Source organism: Convolutriloba macropyga, chromosome 12, assembly GCF_964194025.1.
Source record: "Convolutriloba macropyga chromosome 12, txConMacr16.3, whole genome shotgun sequence".
Classification (NCBI taxonomy): domain Eukaryota; kingdom Metazoa; phylum Xenacoelomorpha; order Acoela; family Convolutidae; genus Convolutriloba; species Convolutriloba macropyga.
Window position 1 is genome coordinate 52393749 of NC_134479.1, and position 21344 is coordinate 52415092.

Here is a 21344-nt window from a genome sequence, read left to right on the forward strand (position 1 = left end):
GGATTTCACTCTTATTTTGAAAATTTATAAATTTTTTGTTTTTGGAAAAAAACTAATTTTTTAAAATGAAAAAAATATGTAAAACTGGCTTTCTTTCATATTTAGCAACCACTAATAGTACAAGAAGTCAGACCATAACTCAAATGTGAATTAGTTAGACTATAACTCAGATATGTTGCACATTATGCACAAAAAATTAAGTGAAAGAAATTTGTGAGAAATGCTTAAAATAGCTTTAAAATTTCTCCACGAATCTGGTGAATATTCAAAGGGGCATCATCGAGTTTACCATTCCAGCATTTATGTCAATGACCATAACACTGGAGTCGTGGAACTTATATTCGAAGATTTATTTGGAAGAGAAGATAACATTCATTACTAAATTTTGTTGCAATCTGAAATTTAATTCTCATTATCTCGAAAAGTATCCGTCCGATTTAGTTCCACCTCTTGCATGTCTTATAATATAGGCCTGTGGTAGTCACTGCCAAGTTTGCTCAATTTTGAACCAACATTTTCGGAGCTATTTACATTTGAAAAATTCCCCCACATATTGAGATTGGTTATAGAATTAAAAAGGTAGCCCCACTCCACCTCCTTGGCGTACAGACCTCATTCTCATACAGAGTGTGTATCCAACTAATAGTTATCCATTCACAAAGTTTGAATTTGATACCTTTTTTGTTCTCGAGATATTGCTAAAGACCCGTATATTTTATGTCCAAGTTTTGCTATTTAGTTCGTATGCCTTAATTATGCTTGCTTAATTAATTTTATTGTTCACAAGTGCTATATTTCGTGTAGCCAGGCGAAAGCCATGGTGAACGGCCAAAAAGTGCCGTGGAGAATAAAGGTCCCCACATGGAGAATTATTCCAGAACATTCTTTGTAAAGTAACCTGTCACGCGTTACTGACTAGCCAATCAGAATGAAGATTAGTTACTGGAGTTACAAGCTAGTGGTTGTTTCAAGGCTATATTTTTGTTACGAGCTACTGGTTGTTACAAGCTACTGGTTGTTACCATGCTACTGGTTGTTACAAGCTACTGGTTGTTACAAGCTACTGGCTGTTACAAGCATAGTTTACTCGATACTAAGTGAGACAGAAAGTGATAGATTTTGAGTGAATATGTATCGGCAAATTTGCAAACGAGCATATTATGAATTTCTAGAATTAAGTCATTTCATAATTTAATGTTAGACTTAGAGTGAATATGTAGTAGTGGATAAAACAAGGAAACCAACAAGCAGTAAATATTGGCCCGATTCGACATGCGCGATTGGCGTTAGGAGAAAGGGTCAAATTTTACTGGTGGTTGTTTTCCTTGTTTTATCCACTACTGGTATCTCCATTTTTGGGAAGGAAAAAACTGGTATAAATGTGATTGAATTAGGTGAAAAAAGATTTAAAAAAGTTATATATTGCTAACTGTTCCTTAAAATTCAGTTTGACAACCTTAGTTCGAAAAGTTTTGTTCCTTATGGCACAACTAGGGTAATTAAGTCAAAACTGGAGCTTTTTTCATTTCGTGGTGCCTTATTTTTTCAGTTCCAAATCCGGTGACTAGCAACAGAGAGGTAATGCTGTTCTGCTGCGATTTGTTTTTGATCATTTTAGTTATACTGTACGCTGATACGTTCTCCGACTCTTTAAGCGACGTCTAGAATCAATCCTAGAAATTAAAAGACTGCTTTTGAATCTGTTTCCACTGTTCTCTTTGGTTTTAGAGCTCGCTAGCAATGTTTTGTTTAGGTGAAATTCACATACAACACTAATTTAAGTTCTTTATTTCAAGTCGTTGACAGTTAAAAAAATAATTTTGATTTTGTCATTTATGTTTGACCAATTATAAAAAGAGGAAAAAACATTTAAAATGTTCAACATTAACTAGATTCGTTTGTGTTGCTAATTACGCTACGTTCACAACTTTAAGCGGATTAAAGAACGCAAAAAAAATGTTATTTGAGAAAACACGAGCAAACTTTGAAATTTTACTACTTACGTTTGCATGAATAAGTGTGGCGAGAAAACTCTATGATAAAAACTTACAAACGATTGCAAGAGTAATTCACAAACTAGAAATTGTTGTTCAGAACAACCCGTATATCAGATATTGAGCGGTGTAAAATAATTTAGATTTTGATGTTAAATTTTTCAAATAGATGTATTAAGCAAATTAAAGGAAAATCAATTTCAGGAAGTAAAAACCAAGTTTTGCTGACGAACCTAAGCCTTCGTTAGCCAATATTTCAAAATTTGCTTCACTTTGATGTGACTCCGAAAATTTGAAAATTTGAAGTTTAAAATTGTGAGCTTGCAATTTTGTTTACCCGTATTAAAATTTATTCCCCAAAAAACATTTTTTAACATGTTAATTTGTGGCCTGTGTTGTCTATTTTTGAATTTTCTTGCGTTTTTCGATTTGCTTTCAAGGAACGCGTATTTAAATTTGCTTTCAAGAAGTTTTTTCCAGTTGCAATTGTTTCTTCATAATTATTGTTTGAGTTGTGACCAAAAGTTGACCCACTTGAACAATTGATTGGCCAATTTTACAAAATTAAGAATACAAAATTTGAATTTTCTTACTTTTTCATGCGCAATTTTAGTAATAGGAAGAAAATGGTAGAGATCAATATCATTGTTTTGGAGTCGCGTTTTGCACCAACTGATTTTAACACTAACGAAAAGCTAACGAATTTCGGTTTTCGCTGTTCTGTGATTCAATTTTCTTTTGCCTTTTTATGCCACCTGTAAAAAAATCAATCCTTGCTTAAATCAAAACAAAAATAAACGTGCCGATTTGTTCAAAAAAAATTATATTGAACCACTTTTCGATCAAATAAACAACCTCTAACCTATGCTGCAGACAGATTGCTCCGTTTTTTGACATTGGATCGGCAAGAATAAACTGCAATGATTCAAATGGCTCAAATGAAGCTGCATTTTTTGAGCCATATGATGTACTTATCACTAAAACACATAACCAGAAAAAAAGAAAAAATTTACACAATACAAATTTAGCCCCAAAATAAACAAAAATAATTCTATCTCCAAATACCTCGAGCTCTTAAAATAACATCATTTCAAGTTTGTAATTAAACTGAAAAACTGAGCCATTTGAGGTCATCTGAAATTTGTTCAATTTTGCTCCATTTAAGAGGTATTTTAATACCTCTTCTTTATTAATTTTTGAGGTTAATCACAAAAAAATAGAACCGTTTTAGAATAGAACCCAGGTTTAGGTTCGCGACCCTAGACTGCTCTGATCAGACCATTTCCCAGACTTTGCCCTCTTATCAGATGATCGTGCGACCCAAAGACCTCTGATCAGACCGTAGTGCGACCCAAGAAATTGTGCGACCCAAAAGACATCTGATCAGACCATGGTGCGACCCAAATCCCTCTGATCAGACTATCGTGCGACCAAAATATTTCGTGCGACTCTGGTGCGACCCAAAATTTTGTGCGACTTTAGTGCGACCAACGTTCCCTCTGATCAGACCATTTCTAAATACATGTTATAATCCGTTGTTATTTGTTTAAAATATTCAATTCAAACCTATATACTTCTCAGTTTAAAATTTAATAATTTTGAATGTATTGTTAAGGTTAGGACAAATTAATTGATAAAAATATAAACAGAAAGTCATTTTGAAGTGCCTGCAACTTTTCTTTTGAGGCACCAAAAAGGGTGATAAAAAACTGCAGTCAAATAATTATGGTGAGTTAATGCTCTGCGGTCAGATTTCGGGGTCAAATTATGTCCAGACTTTGGTCTCTGATCAGTCCGTGGTGCGACCATTGTCCAGACTTTCGTGCGACTCAAGCGTTTCCCAGACCATGTATTTTGGGTCGCACCACGCCACCAGTATCTGATCAGAGCAGTCTAGGGTCGCGCACCTAAACCTGGGAAGATATCTTTGGCAGATATTAAACAAAGAATTGATGAAATAAGAAATGAAGAATAAAAATACCTGAGAAAAATAGTATTTTTGACAGTATAACCAGCATTTGTTTGGCAAAAATTGAAGTAAATTGTATTAACATTTCGAAAGAATAGCCCAATTTGTCAACTTGAAAGGTCTTGAAGTCTCAACAAAATTTATATAAGCATGACAATTAATTGTTAATAATAACAATAATTTGTTTCTTGATGATAGTCAATGTTGATTGGTGAACTTTTGTTTATTGGTTATAGTTACATAGTTAAAGAGTTATAGTTGCAGTTGGGTTAATTGTTTGATGAAGTTAAGAGGTGGATAATTCTGTCCAACGGTTACATGACAAAATACCCAATAACAAATTACCCAATGTGCCATCATACCCAATGACATTATAACCAATTATTCCATTTGATCATTTCGTTCTACAATCCGATTAAAAATTAGCACTCGGTATTTCAAGTGTTTTTTTTATCTTGCTTCAGCAGATAATTTAATCTCAATTTGGGTTGTGATAGTTTCATATCAAGTCCCACGGGTCACTGAGGCGTGGCCAAATGCACTAGCTTAATATTATGCTATACAACTGTTCTGGTAATTTCAAGTTTAGGATAAAATATTGTGTATTTTTGGGTACTTTGTCACCTTGTGTATATTGACATTGGGTATTTTGTCTTGATACCCTGTCGTCTATTAATTGAATTTGATTGCGTAAATTCTGACCGAAAAAAAATGTCGACACAAACCAAAAGAAATGAGTAATTTTGAACCAAAAAAAATGAAATTAACCTTATGGAGACAGAAAATATGTTCTAAATTGATCTCAAAATGTGATATTAAAACAAAGTTAGATTTTTGTTTTACAGCATTACAGATATAACAGTCAAATATTTTGTGATACACAGAATCGAACTGTAGGCATGTCATAAAAAACTCATAAGGGAAACTTCAAAAAGAATTTGGTGAACAAGAGAAAAATATATTAAGGATCTTATTTTTGCCCATGTTTTTCAAGTTAACTATTTTTATCTTTAAAACGTCAAGTATGTTTATTCAGAAAATAATTACGAAAAAACAACTTATTACAGATCTCTGCTCTTTACGAATTGGCGTATTCAAGATATCAGATTTCACTTTTAATTGCTTTCATCTGCATATCGTTCATATCTTTGTTTCGTAATACATACAGACAGTTAGTTATGTGGCAATTTGACCACTGGCATAAAGCCCAATGCCACTGTACCAAATGCCAGTATACCCAATGCCATTGTCGCCAACGCATACTGATATTTTCATTCAAAAATCCGACTACAAACTATCAGTCGCTATTAAACATATGTTTTAATATATTCATGCGGATAATTCATCCCTATATTCTGCTGTGATAATTTCATATCAGGTCACACGGGCCACTATGGCATGACCACGGCATGGGTACAACGGCATTGCGTAAACTGGAGTTAGGCAAAATTTGTTGACCTTGAACAATATTATCATTTCCATTATGTCATAATAAATATGCAGCAGATGAGAATCCACAATGTGTATTCTCCGCCAATCACAGACTGAGAAGACTCTATTCTTTTTCAAATGTTGCATGCTTTTCCATTTTAGTCAGTCTTCTGATATTTGTACACTATGTGTATGTATATCTTTGACTCCGGCGTATTTTATATATTCCACCATTAGAATTGAATAATTATCTGTATGAAAAAGTTCACCCATTTTCCTATGAATTCCCCACTCTAAAATCATGCCTACAACTAAAAGTTATGGAAAGTACAAAATATAATGCTCTAAAACTATCGGATAAATTTCTGTAATTAAAAACGTCTATCGGTACCAAAATTTTGAGTAAATTCACTAAGATTTTATGCTGGTTTTCAATTTTTATATCTTAATACATTGAAAAGTAGGCTATATTTGCTTATACTTAATCCCCTTTTATAATTGGTCCTACTGGAATTTAAGATTAGGAGCATATAGTGTTTGGGTGAACGTTTATTTATTTACATCCGCGAAAGAGGTAAGCAGGGTTTCTGTGGTAAACTTTTGGTGTGGGAAGATTGCGGGGTGTTTTAATAGCGGTTACACGATGAGGTGTTAAAAACTTGGGTTTAAAGGAATCGGGTTGAAGAAAAAAATAAAACCAAATAAAACAACTGAAGAAAGGTAACCCAACAAATGTCTCGTTAAAGCTCTGTTAGAAAAAGTACCACAATCAATTACAATTGAACAAAATTGCTTTCAAATGATAAGTGAGCGGTTGATTGCAATTATGTTAGGCTTAAGGTCAGGAGGCAAGCTTAAAAGCTCTGGGTAGCCAAAAAGTATGGAGCAGAAATAGAGGTTTTCATCAAATCTGCACAATCAGCTGCGTTTGTAAACCGTAAACATAAAAGGTAGAAAAAAGTTTTGAAAAAGCTGCGCAGACATTAAATGCCAACGATTTTTACCGGTGATTCATGTTTTTCTAAGACTGAATGTCAAGGTAAGTTTTTCAAGCGCTCGAAAAATGAGTTTAGAAAAGAACTTAAAAACATCAAAAATTTGACTTTAAAACCCAATTTAGGACTGAAAGACAAGTTAAGTCGCTGGAGCGCGCAAATAATGTTTGAGAAAAGAAGTTAAAGTGATCAAATTTTTAGCAAAAAAGTCTTTTTTAAATGTAACGTTATAGATTTAATTCTAATCGAATTCATCCGTATTATAGGCCTACGATACAACTTCTACTCTATGAGAAAAAATTAATACCCTTTTCAGGAAAAAGTGGTTTTCAATCACTTAAAAGAGCTGGAAGTTAAACTTTTTGTATATTTTAGCCAGTTTATGATTTCCATTGAAAACTGGAAAAGAAAATCTCAATAATATAAATTTAGATCTTCTGTATAACTGTTTTTTTATTAAACTTTTTCTCCTTCTTACGATTGTTTGAATTCATTTCTATTCCGTTTTTAAAAAGATAAAGATTTTTCGTTGCTTAAAAGTTTAGTTTTCTTTCTGCGTCAGAACTCTAATCATTACAAAACACCAAATGAATGATTTCTTACTGAATTTTCTAATGGTTTTGCTTTGCACTTCTTTAAGCTTCACAAGGTTAAATAACGAATGCTAATCCAAAAATTCAATCAAATGTAATTTACAGCATGTTGCTAATGTTTTGGAGGATTAACAGGGTCATAAAAATTGAAAACAAACACCGCACTCTTCAAATTAAACAAAAATTAAATCCGCTTATTTATCAGCTGAGTTAGAGCTAATAACAAAATTTATGTTTTAAAAGAGTTTTTTGTAAATCATCCTCTCTTTGAAGCTGAAAATACATTTCACTAAAAAAGACATTTATGTAGTTCAAACATTTTTGCCATTGTTTCGATTCTTCGTTGTTATAAAAACTTCTAATGAAACATTTTGCTTAAATTTGAGAGCTGGCATGAATACAATTTGATAAAAAAGAAGACGCGGGTTTTAACGAAAATTGTTAATTTGAGTGCTTCAACGATTTTCGAAACAACTTATTTAGGTCTAATAAGAATGACTATCCTTAGTAATAACATTTTTACACATTTCCGAGGCCCCGATTAACCTCACTTGGCAATGATTCGGTTTAAATTCAACTTTTACCAAGCCTCCAAAATTCCATAGCAAAAAAATAATAATCAAAGAGGAGTTAGTTTGAAACAATCTATCATAAATAATACTTGATCAGACAAAGAGAGTCGGTACTGTGTGTTTGCACATAATTTTTCAACCCCGCTCAACAACATTTTTGACTTAATTGACTGCCAAATGGCGACGAGACAAAAAAAAATCGGAAAATCATAAATTGTTGGACAATATTCGGTGTGTCCATTCAGAAAGTCACTTTACAAACGACTAATCAAATTTTAAAAAAACCTCTTTATATGGCCGATGAGATTTAGCAAGCCAGAACACAAGACAAAGTAAAAAAATCTATTTTAAAAAAACTCAATAAAATCAATTTACTATCAAATAAAAACTACGCTAAACGAACGGTCTTTTAACATTTCGCTTAAATTTTAGAGCTCATGTGAATACAATTCAATAAAAGACGTAGATTTAACGTCAACTTTTAATTTGAGTGCTTCAACATGTAAATATTTGAAGCAAACTATTTTTTTGAAACAACTGTTTTCGGTCTAATTATTTTTACTGTCCTTAATTAATTAAATGAGTCCTATTTTTCAAAAAAGCTTAAAACAAAAGTCAAAATAGCATCAGATAAAAACAAAGCTACACAAACGGACTTGCATCTCCGTTACGAAAAGATATAAGCCCTGTTTTTTAGTATAAATAATATCTAGACAACAAAACGGAGATTAAAAAGTTATAAAATACAATTATACTTAACAATTAGTTTCAAAGGCAAGAAAACCATTAGCTAGCTATCAACTTAAATCTTTAAATCAGCTCAATTATATTCCTCCACAGGAAGTCATTGCAATCAAGCATGTATCCAGAATGTCATAATTGATTGATTAAGCTCTCTCATAAGACTACAAGGATTGATTACAACAAGTACTGTGAAAACTCATGAATTTAATGAAACATTTTGTCGCAGCCATACAATTCATGGACCTTACTAAGAAAATACAATATTTTATCAATTTGCTTTGTTTTAAAATAAATGGGTCATCTCATTAATTGAAACTTACTAAATGAAAACAGGCTGTAGTTAGGATCAACAGAAACCATTTTAAAAAGGACAGAGCCAAAATGCAATCCAATCTTTTTCATTAAAAAAGTCAACGGTGAGACCTAAACTAGCCTTGCTGTCACTGCGCGGCTGTTTAAAAACGTAATTGCTCCAAATAATTGCTTAATAAGGTTTTCGCACAAGAAGTTCTTCATATATCGAAGAAATGATGCCTTTTTGATTTATATTGATTCAAATTAGTGAAAGACCGCCAAATTATTAGTTCCAGAACACTTTCTTAGGAACCAGTTCAAAATAGCCATAATCTCTATGAACGAAGAGCGCGTTGGGTGTCAATTTGGAGCAACAGGGATATGGAAGGAAAATTACTGCCACTTTTCATTAAAAAAATGAAAAATTCTTAATTGACGAAGATTTAGCCAAAATTTTAAACATACCCAGCAGATTGCCGGAAAATAGCCGCCGTTGGTTCCCATAACTCTATTGGGATTGAAAGAAAAGAAAATAAACAAAAATTGATCTTTGTATAAGAACATTTTCAAAAGCGATTTTTTTATGTCATTTTGTAATTGAACATACTCCTGTATCTCAGTGAGAGGCTACAGGGTCTAGTATCAATACCAATAAGCATTATAGATAGTAACTAAAACTTATAAGAACAAAGTTCAAGTACCGGCCATCTAAAAATGGGCTTTATGGGTTTATCCCGTTTCTACTTCCGACTTTGATTTTTTTTAATACTGACGCTATTCATTTTGAATTGCTTTGCTGAGCAGCTGCTGTTTAAAACGACTTTGAGCAGAATGACAGAAGAGTGAAAATAGCCTAGAGAAGTCAAAAATAGTTCACGCAAAATGTCGAGAAAGCGGCAAAATGGGTAAAGCGAAAAAAAGTTCGAAGAAGTAAAAAACATAGCAAAACAAGTTCTGACGTACAATTCAAAGAACTTTCATTGACCAAACAGAAAAACTAGACCTAGAATGGACTATGAGTGTATAGCGAAAACCATTTTTCAAAAATCAGATCAAAAAATAAGAAAAAAAACAGAAAATCAATGTCCAAATGCCGCATGTGAACAAAAAAATCCACTAGAGAGAAATGAAAATTTAATTCAAACAAAAAATGAGGCCTAGAATAAGCTGTGAATGGATTATGAAAACCATCTAGAAAAAAATCCGATCCAAAAAATTGACAAAACAGTAAAAATAGGAGCGCTATAATAGCCTGACGTATAAAAAGTCCAGACGTATAATTCAACGAATTTTCATTAGCTGAAGAAAAAACTAGACCTAGAACGGACTATGAATGGATTGGAAAAACCATTTAGAAAAAAATCCGATCCAAAAAATCGAAAAAACCAGTAAAAATCAAAGTGAAATTGCCGCATGTGAACAAAAAATCACTACCGATAAAGCGAATTTTTGTTCAAACACCGTATTCTCACTCTACTTTAAAATTAGAGCGAAAAAATTTCACGCCGCAAAACCACTCGCTTTTTCGCTCCATTTCCTGTTTCGGCGTGACCAAAATCACTACTCCAATTTGACTTCAAAAATCATGAAAATGTTTGAACAGATCTTAAAAAAACATAGCCGGAGGAAGAATTCCGGAAACGACTCGAAGTGAAAATCCATTTAAACGCCATCCAACTACTCATCAAACAAAACGTGCCTTCACTAATTTATGATTATCTTGAAACAAAGTCATGAAGTAAAAACAATAAAATCAAATCTGTTAAAAAGACAGCGCCCCAATACAATTCAAATTCTTTGAATTCTAAAAAATAGGAGCGCTATAATAGCCGGCTGAGAAAATGAGGGCGGCTATTAATTAAAAGAGTTTGGCTCAAAAAATTCAGTATTTCTCTTTAATCTTTAAAAGTAAGACGCATGAAACTATCGTTACCAAATTTATCATATTTTTTAAGCAAATTAGATGAAATTTTAGCAAAAAGTACAAAAAATATGAATAAAACGAACGGAAGTGAGCATAAAGTTCACAAAGCATTAAACCTCCGTAACTTCTCAGAAAAAGCGAAATTAAAAAAAATCTTTTTAGTTCGATATTCTACGCTTGACAGGCATTCTAGTGATACTACTCTCAAGTCTGTACGATGAATATATCGATCGGCGAAAATTGACTGAACAAAAAACCCAGTTGAGTATATAGTTCCTACACGTGGGTCGGAACAAAAATTTCAATTGAAATTCCGACAAAAACAAGAGCGAACACTTTTTCAGGGTTTTAGCTAACTGCTTCGGGGTTTAAGAAGCAATTTTTTTTCAAAAAAGGGAACTTACTTGACAGACGTGAAGAATTACGTTAGAAGGAAAATTGAGTTCAAAAAAGATCTGAAGTATCAACAAACAAATATTTTAACTTTGAATTAAATCAAGAGGCACATTATTCATAGGATACAAATTAGTTCTCTGGTCACAATTCTCACTCAAATATCTCAATTTGCCAAACTGTTTCAATGGCGGCTCCAAATTTACATTCAAACTTCCATATTCTGAATCATTAACTTCAAATTCTTCGGGATGGAAGAAAATTAGATTAACATTAGTTTGCGAGCGTTTGAATTCGGTAAAGTCGACTAAAACAAACTTTTCTTGATTTTTCAACGCCATATCGGCTACGAAAACAGCTTCTTTCACATCGCCTGAAGTTTGCTCAAAAGCTGAATTTACATCGCCTCCGTTTTCTTCAGAGTTCTTCGCGGGTACTTCGGTTTCTGCAGTGAAGTTCAACAATGGCATAAGTTTTTTCGTCGAGTATTTCAAGATCAATTTATCGTAGTATTGTGGTCTGTTTGCAACATCGTCGTTGAAAAGTCCAAATTTACAACAAGCGCCAAGAAGACGTGATTGGCTGAAATGACAAAAAGGTATTATTGAAAAAGTTTCTTTGCTTCCGGGTAGAATATGACCCTATACAATTGACATTTTTACACGTTTAATATTGCATATGCTAAGTTATTTGACGATTTCCAAATTACATAATGCCATGTCTAATTACAGCTCTCACAAGATATGCCATTAAAAAGACTGCGAGAAAAAAAAACATAGCCGACAGATTGCCGGATTAGCTGCGAAAGAATATACCTGCGTGTCATATAAGAGAGATAGAAACAGATACAGATCTAAATTGAAAAAAAAATCGACGCCGCTCAAAAAACTAGGCTGAAAAACATTCAGCGATAAATTAATAAAGCTTGTTAAAATTCATTCCACAGAAGCCTCTTATTAGGGACATTTACTGCACATATGAGTTCTTTTTACCTTAAACTAATTCAAATTAAACTTAAGTTTTAAAGTGCAAAAGTCATTTTATTGAGTGAGGTAAGTCACGTATGATCAAAATCTAATCACGCAAATAACCTAAAAAATTTCGCTAAAGCGAGTGAGAAATGACGTCACGCGCGCAAATGCCGTTAGTGAGAGGAAGAAGTCATTCAGAAAATTTGACTTTTTCAGCTTTGCTGTGTGAACAAATGTAAAACCAAAAAAAGAGCGTCAGACAACGCAACAAAAAAACCAAGAGCACCGCAATATAGCTACGCTCAGCTGACAGCTTCGCAGCTATAATAAACAACAAAATCAGCAAAACCTTAAAATTCACAGCAAAAACTCAATATCGAAATATAAAAGCACCTAGTAACAACGTCAAAAAGCAATCGGATAAAACCTTAGCTACAGAAACTTACTTTTTCTTAACTACACGGCAGATGGGACTTTTCCTTAATGGGACTAGGTAAAAAGTCGACAAAAAGAAATAATGGGGCAAAAATCAAAAAATCAGTCAACATTTTTAAAAACGTTTCATAACTTCAAACGTCTTAAAAAGTCTAAGCCTTCAATGAAACAATTCTTGATAAATTTACTAAAAAGTCATTAAGAAAGGACTTGTATTTGGTCAGACTATCAGACGAAGCCAGAGAATCGAACTAAAGTTGTAGAAAACTGAAAAAAAAAAGAAAATTGCGAAAATACAAATTATTGAAGCCATTAAAATCATTAGCTTTATCTGAATATTGTTTCTCTTATTTCAATTATTATTTATACTATTTCAGCTAAAATTATATTTAGCAATTAAATAATCACTCGGTCCTTATTTGAAAATCATTGGGATCTGATATTACGCGAATATGCTTAAAAAACAGAAAAAGAAACAAATATTGACCACTCACGAAACTTTTATGAAAACGCATATCGTCAACCAAACAAAACATCAGTTACGATATAATATCAATAGACATTTCAATTTTTGAATTACATGGAATTAAATGGGACCTCTCAGTGATAAGTTACAACCTGACGAAACGAACAAAAACCGAAAATTTTTTGAAAATTTTGAAAGAATAATATCAAAAATTTTAAGAAAATTAGAAACAAAACAGTCAAAAACAGCAAATCAAAAAAAAATTCAAAGAAAAATGTCGGAGCCATTAAAAATTTTTCAGTAAAAACTTCTTACTGTTCGATCATTTTTTCAACAGCAAGGTGATATTTTTTTGTTTATAAAAAATCAACTTCAACAAATGAACAAATATGAACACGTAAAATTTGGAAAACATAGCCGGCAGATTGCCGGAATAGCTGCCAAAAAAATAGACCTGCGTGCCATATCATAGAGCTAGAAACAGATAAAGATCTAAATTGAAAAAAAAAACGACGCCGCTCAGAAAACTAGGCTAAAAAACATTCAGCGATAAATTATTAAAGCTTGTTAAAATTCATTCCACAGAAGCCTCTTATTAGTGACCTTTACTGCACATATGAGGTCCTTTGTTTGACTTTAAACAAATTCGATTTAAACTTAAGTTTTTAAGTGCAAAAGTCATTTTATTGAGTGAGGTATAAAGTCACGTATGATCAAAATCTAATCACGCAAATAACCTAAAAAATTTCGCTAAAGCGAGTGAGAAATGACGTCACGCGCGCAAATGCCGTTAGTGAGAGGAAGAAGTCATTCAGAAAATTTGACTTTTTCAGCTTTGCTGTGTGAACAAATGTAAAACCAAAAAAAGAGCGTCAGACAACGCAACAAAAAAACCAAGAGCACCGCAATATAGCTACGCTCAGCTGACAGCTTCGCAGCTATAATAAACAACAAAATCAGCAAAACCTTAAAATTCACAGCAAAAACTCAATATCGAAATATAAAAGCACCTAGTAACAACGTCAAAAAGCAATCGGATAAAACCTTAGCTACAGAAACTTACTTTTTCTTAACTACACGGCAGATGGGACTTTTCCTTAATGGGACTAGGTAAAAAGCTTACAGCTTCGCAGCTATAAAAACAAATCATATAAACGCCATTCATTTCAATAGCTTTATACGGAAGTCAATAAATACGCTAAACTATGCCTCGATGGTAAGACTACGTTGTTTGTCATTCATAAATTATAATAAGACATCACAATAAGTCTTATGACAATGAAAACAACAACAAATACAGGCAAAAACCAATTCAATAATAAAGTGCGAAAAGAAAGTTTCTGAGCCATTTAAACCATAAACTTTAATCTGAAAACCTTCTCTGCGAACTAGCAGAACTACGAAAATGATTTACGAATTCAAAAGGAACCAAAAAAATCCAACAAATAAAAAATATAAGAAAGCTCGTAGCATTGAATTCATAAAACCAATAGTTAGAAATCAAAATCGCTATCCAGACAAATTTCGGTTGGAATAGAAAAAAGCAGGTCCTGTGATTACTAAAAATGACTTACAGTTCAAAAAAAACTTTGAGATCGGTTAATTTTCAGAAAAAGTTTGGAAACTTATTTTTAATTTCTTAACAGCCATTAGCTGTCTACTCAAAGTACTAGATAGGTTCACTTAATGCTCATTAGAAAACCTAGTGCACTACTAGTGTCAACGAGCCTACGCCATAGGACTACAAAAATTAAGTAAAACCTCAAAAAAATCAAAATTTCATTAAAAATTACGAAAACTCAGAGTAGAAGCCAAAAGAAAACAAGAACGATTCCTAGAAAATATATTTTTTGTTCATTGGGCTTCATTTGAATGTAAGTGGGGTTCGTCATTAACGGAATCTCGATACGAAAATTGACTGGTCTTTAAAAGACTTTAAAAAACAAGAAGAAATGCGTAAGTTTTCTAAAAAAAAAGCAGCTCTCAAATAAAAATAGAGTTTTTTTTCTAGTAAACTTACCCATGAGACCAAAACTGGCATTTTTGTCGTCTTTCGACTATTAGTAATGCACAACTGTTTCATTTAGTAGCAGGAAATGTAATCTTGAATTAATAGTTTTACAGGAAAAAATCTTAATTTGAACGAAAATGATGCCAAAAGTGAACAAAATCATGCCAAATGTCCTGTTCACACAAAACTTTAAAACTCGATAACTCCTAAAAAACGAATATCAAAAAATCTTTTTTATTTCGAATTCTACGCTGGACGAGCTTTTTATTGACAACACTCACATTTCTCTACGATGAATACATCGATCGGGACAACATTGTCTGAAAAAAAACCCATTTGAGTATATAGTTCCTCCCCCCCCCCCCAAAGTGGGCTCGGAACAAAAAATACAAGCAACTTGAGATGGAGGGGAGAGAACAGTAACAAAAATTCTAGCTAACCACTGTTAAGTAGTTGACGAGAACAACTACAGTGAGTCAAAATTCAATACCATATACAAACATTTAAAAATCATAAAAAGACACTAACTTTCCTAAGAAAACGTAACAATGCAACAGATTGTTAACGAATTAAAGTTTTTTTCAGTTCAGAACACTCTAACTGCACGCCAAACTGCAAATAATCAAGGTGACTGTGCGTGTACCTTTGTTTTAGGCAATTTTTTGTTTGTTTGTGTATTGATTGTTATTAAGCAGTTATTTACAATTCAAAGAATTTGAATTGTATTGGGGCGCTGTCTTTTTATTAAGATCTGTTCACACATTTTCATGATTTGTCACGCCGAAACAGGAAGTGGAGCAAAAATTCGAGTGGTTTTGCGGCGTGAAATTTTTTCGTTCTAAATTTAAAGTAGAGTGAGAAAACTGTGTTTGAACAAAAATTCGCTTTCTCGCTAGTGGTTTTTTGTTCACATGCGGTAATTTCACTTTGATTTTTACTGTTTTTTCGATTTTTTGGATCGGATTTTTTTCTAAATGGTTTTCCCAATACATTCATAGTCCGTTATAGGTCTAGTTTTCTGTTTAGTCAATGAAAATTTTTTGAATTGTACGTCAGGACCTGTCCTGCTATGTTTTCTTTTATTATTGCGCTAAATATACGACCAACCCAACTTAAATATGTTCTTGCTATTGTTTACGTATGCGCAATCAATTTTCACATACGTGGTCTAAATTTGTAGCAAATTTTCCAATTTAAACTTTATGCGTGATTAATGAGGTAATTTGTAGTAAAAAAATTATTATTATAAACTAGGAATGTTAATATTGCCTTTCAAACTACAAAAAAATATATATTTTAAAAGAAACAAAAAAATAACTTATTTTAAAAGAAATTTAAAATAAATTTAGTAGATCTTAAACAATCTAAATATCACAAACTGTCTACCTGATAAAGACTCTGAATTCGTACAACTGATTAATCTGCAGGTCAAATTTAATCAGCCTCAAAACCGGAAGTTGATCAGCTTCATCATCACCAGTTTCGTTCACACTTGATGACGTCATCACCGCCTGATGCTCACATTCTTCAGTTTCAGCTCTCTCCGCCTAAATGTACAGGTCTGTCGTCCATCGCTGTAATAATAAGTGTATACTATAAAACAGCTTTTCAACGCACCGAGGAAGTAGAACGAGGAAAATTGGTCATTTATACTAAAAATTAGGTCAAAAATCGGATCTATTCTGTTTCGGGCTTCCAGTGTTTTTTACGCACCCCAGTTACAAATTATATGTTGTTATATAGCACTTCACTATGTAAAAAAAGAGCACGTGCGCCTGAGTGGCGAAAAAAATATAAGCCCACTAAGCTGGGGGGGGGGGGGGGGGCAAACAGAATAGATCCCAAAAATCCCATCATACAGCTGCCTGTTACGTCATCTGTCGAATAATACTGGCTATTACGTAAACTGACCAATAATTAGTATTAAAGGACATTCGACGCAATGTTCATAGCAAATGAGCGGGTTTTTTTTCGTAGAACAGCTATATTAACTCATGCAAAAATCACGCACCCTTTTGAATCAAGTGTAGATTAAACTGCTGATTTTTGACGAATCGGTAAATTTATGGATAGAACGACCAGAGAAGTCTACAGAATGCTATCATTGTTAACGGGAGTCGAAAGCGATAATCTAATTTTGGCCTGGTTGTAACTGTGTTAGTGCAATCGTTGCCAAAAGGAGACTCTGCGAGCCAAATTTTACAAGTAAAACAAGAAGATGATCATCAGAATTTCAATTGTCACAGGTTACAGAAAACCGAAATGAAAAAATCGGAGAGAAGTTTACAACTTTTTCGGAAGGCAAGAGTAAGTTGAATTGTGCGTGAAATCTGTTCACCTTGATCATGACTTCCTCTCATTGGGAATTCAACAGTTTCGTCGTAAAGTTGGACAAATTTCACATACAACTTAACTTGCTGATGCCTACGCAAGTTTAAAAAGTCTATCTGGATTTTCTCCGTAAGTTAATGTAATAGTTTTCCTAAATTTAAACCAATATATGTCAGAGGAGTATGTGTTGATTCACAAAAACATAAAAGAGACCGTCGAAATTATAATGACCAAAAATGACTTCAAAAACAAGCAATTTATTAATAAACACTGCATTTTGAGCAAACTTTGCCAAGTTTATATGATATGTATGATCTCAAAAGCCTAGGGAAAAAAGAGCGTAAAGGCTTCCCCATAATTTGAAGCTTCAAGTCTCTGATTAAGATGTACTCATTTTGACAAAAAAAACACGTTGGAAACAAAGTTATCTCTTTGAAAAGAACTTCCGCACTTGAAATAGTCCACAATTTGATGGCTGCTTTGCTGTTCTGTTATTGGGATCATCTTAAATAAACGAATTTGCAAGATCAACAACAAAACTTTTTTCTCAAGGCGTACCTGGTTTTCCAAAAAAAATCCAGGAATCTCAACTCAAGATTTCTGAATTTAAGCTAAGCTGTAATTTACAGTTTTGAAAAACCACGATGAAGCGTGAAAACAAGTTTTAAAAAAGTTTTGCAACAATTGGCGCCGACGCTTAGCTTTAATCGTACTTTTATTGCCACCAAAATTGGGGTTTGAGTTACAATACTTCGAAAAAAAGTAAACATTACGTCAACCGTTGACATTATTGAACAGCGGAGGCAACAGGCAGGAGTACTATTGGATTGTTGGACGTATTCCTCAGTACGAATGGATAGCTCTACTCGCAGTACTACTATGTAATCATCTAAAAAAATCAAGCATATCTCTTAAACTTACTGAAATATTGAGGCCAATTGTTTAACACAATGCTTTCAGGACAGGGTTGATATGCAATCAATAACATTGCCAAAATTAGCAAAAAATGTTTATCGAAACTGCGTTAAGTTTTGCTTTCCACATTATAGCCACCAAAAAAACCAAGCGCCACTTAAATCATGATTTGATAACAAATATGGGATCTTTTCCGTTTGTGTCCCCCCCCAGCTTAATGGGCGAATATTATTTGCACCCCCCCCCCACAGATTGTTTCTAAAGCATCATAATTGTTTCTATTTGACAAGATATGCAAATGTTGCCATCGCAACGAGAGTGGATTATGCAGAGTAACTAACTTTGTCTATTGGGGGGAGTGATATTTCTACATTTCATTAGATGCGAAATCCGACTCAGTTACTAATCATCCCCAAGCTACGCTATTGCTAGTCCAGATAGCTAGTCAATAACAGGATTTCTAAACTCATAAAATCAAAAAACTGATAAGGTTAAAAGTAAACGTAACCGACTACTGTCAAACTAACTGCTCCCAAATATTTTTAAACTTGACCTCAACGGGATTAAAAATAATAGAGATTAATAAACGAAAACTTATAATAGCAAACTTCTCGAGGGAGGTGTACGTACAAACGAAGAAGGGACGGACACAAATTTTAGAAGGCAATAGTTGCTGAGTACTCCGTTTTGGTGCAATCCAAAAATTGATAATTAAAACTGAATACCTGAATGATGGCACATACGAATTAAAGAAAAAAGACCAGGTAGCAATAAAGCGGTTAATTAAAAAAATAATGCATAATAGAATTCTTGTAACGAAGTCGTAACTGCTTTTTATAGTCCAGCTCAAGCTATTTCAATATGTGCAATGCAAGGTCCAGATTCAATGTTAATTTCACATGACTCGAGTAATATCTTGCACACAGTTTTGATCACCCAAAACGTAGAAATTCTAAAACCATACATTGCTTTAAAAAATAAAGAAAATCAAAGAACTTCAGGACACACTTAGCCTTCGACGTCATAAATGATAAGTCAAATTGGCAGCTCAAAACTGGCCAAACATACTGGCCATACTAAACGTCGGAAGAATTGCTCTGGAACGACTAGGGGGAGCTCTAATCAATTGCAGCCTGCTTTAGTCCGGGGGGAAGGGGGTGTCTAAATGGGACTAAGAAGTTCAATAGTGGGCTTCAAATCAAATTAGGGGTTAATATATACCACTATTAAGATTTAAATTTAAAAATGGCACCAGTTTCGGCGCACTTTTCATTTGACTTTTAGTATTAAATTGCCGCCAATTGAGTTTAGCTGCTTGAAATTGTGATTGAGAGAGAATTTTAGATCACGCGAACTGCAAAAAGTCAAGGGCGTAAAAGTCACTCGAAAAGTCAAAATTGTCCAGCGAAAATTTTGCATAAAAAAAGACACGCACGTTTACAATAATTGCTATGAACTTCGTTCAAGAGCAATTTAAAATATCGGAATCAGCATCTCTTCCATTAATATACCGTAGGGGTCACAAAAAGTTCAATGATTTTTCTATCAATCACAGCTATTGTCAACTTAATTTGATGAATAAAATATGAACTGATTGTAATTTATTACTGGACCTCTTCATTTTACGTGCTTATAAAAGGATAGATACCAAACTCCATTGGGGAATATAACCATTTGTTGGTTGAATTTGACTTTGACTCACTGAATGAGAGGGGGGATCAGAGATTAATATCAGACCAGATTTTCCAGCGGAAATATATGGAGAGTCTTGGATATGTTGCCCAAAAGAGAAGAAAGCTCTTCAAGAACAAATTGCTTTACACTCAGCCAACTAGAATTCAGAAAAGATGAAAATGAAGAAGATACTTTTTTAAGATATTTGGAATGGACGAGTGAAGGAACTAGATAATTTGCAATTGTGATTTGAAAACTAAAAGAAAGTAATTGATTAAGATCGAAACACGAGTAATATGAATCACGCGGATCAGTTAAGAATTTTAAAATTTTTGACAAGAAAATGTTAAACTTTTCATCGCGTTGAAATTAAAACCCAAGCAAGTTCAATTAGTATTGTTACTAAATTTGCACAATCTCTTTTCATTAAGATCTTTACTTTAAAAATACCGCAACACAACACACATAAAAAAATTGGATCTATTCGGTTTCGCCCCCACCCGTGTTTTTACGACCCCCAGTTACAAATTATATGTTATATAGCACGTTACTATGTAAGTAAATAGCACGTCCGCCTGGGGGTCATAAAAGATTTATGCTAACTAAGCTGGGGGGGGGGGGGGGACAGAATAGATCCAAAAAATCTAATGCAAACTCACATCTTGACTATTCTCACTTTCTTCAACCGCCGAATCAGCTGAAGTCTGACCAAATTCGTGACTTTGTGAACAAGCAGAAGAGGCAACTCGCTCCAAGTGTGACCTGATTCTGTCAGATGTCTTCAGCAAAATTATGACGTCATCAACTGAAGTGCAACAACAGCTGTTGTTACCCAATGCCCACCTGGCATCCTAGACGAAACAAACAGTTTTAACTTCCAGACATGATATTTCTGACGATGCTGAATTTTGATTGCATGGAAAAATAATTCGCTGGGATGCTTTGCAATTAGTTTGTACAAAAAGCAAGAATGCAGTTACTACCAAATACAGTTTAAGTTTAGTACCAACTTTGGGCTCCAAAACTTCTCCAAGACTTTGGGCTCTTTCAACTGAAAACATTAGCCTTATGGTTTGGTTTTGTTGCCGTTCTAATTTTTGTAGATCACTCTTATCGACTAAAACATATAACATAACCGCATATTATAAAACTAACTGTTCATATATTTTATAGCGACAAAAAGTTTGTGCTTTTTTAAAGTTTTTGCACTGATAGACAACTGCTGTTGAAGAACTTAGTCGACTAACAAAATTTGGAGTATTAGCTCTAAAATTTAGCTTGCGATCGATGTCGTCAGCTAGGTACTTGACATGATTAAGAAACCCAATGCTTGCTAATTTTGATGTCTCGATTTGCGACAATATTCCCCAAGAACAGTTGCTTTGGTGCTTTCAGTCTATTCCGCAACACTTGTTTTTTTCCATCAAGGTGGACACTTTATCCAGTTTTCTAAATATTTCAGCATCAAGATTTGCATATATGTTTCTCTAATTTGCAAACATTATGATAAGATTTAAATTCTATCAACTGTTTGGCAGATTATTTTCTTATAGTTGAAACAATATATAACTGTTTAGTACTTCAAAACTAACGAATTTAAACAATGATCGTCCGTAATTGAAAATAGTGCAT

At 33.4% G+C, this 21344-nt stretch overlaps 2 protein-coding genes across 2 annotated transcripts in view; both read right to left on the minus strand.

The window, feature by feature from the left end:
- Positions 1–4119, minus strand: part of LOC142350786 (uncharacterized) — a 28712-nt gene extending 24593 nt beyond the window's left edge. The window contains exons 1-2 of the mRNA XM_075402741.1: positions 3976–4119; positions 2857–2971 (exon numbers count right to left, since the gene is read on the minus strand). Of these exons, the coding sequence (XP_075258856.1) occupies positions 2857–2971; positions 3976–4048 (188 nt within the window). The 5' untranslated portion in view covers positions 4049–4119. The remainder of the gene's footprint in view (positions 1–2856; positions 2972–3975) is intronic.
- A 6870-nt stretch (positions 4120–10989) lies between these two features.
- The window catches only part of LOC142350362 (uncharacterized), a 66566-nt gene continuing 56211 nt past the window's right edge, over positions 10990–21344 (minus strand). Inside the window, exons 4-6 of the mRNA XM_075402202.1 lie at positions 20372–20563; positions 16179–16339; positions 10990–11491 (exon numbers count right to left, since the gene is read on the minus strand). Coding sequence (XP_075258317.1) covers positions 10996–11491; positions 16179–16339; positions 20372–20563 — 849 coding nt within the window. The 3' untranslated portion in view covers positions 10990–10995. The remainder of the gene's footprint in view (positions 11492–16178; positions 16340–20371; positions 20564–21344) is intronic.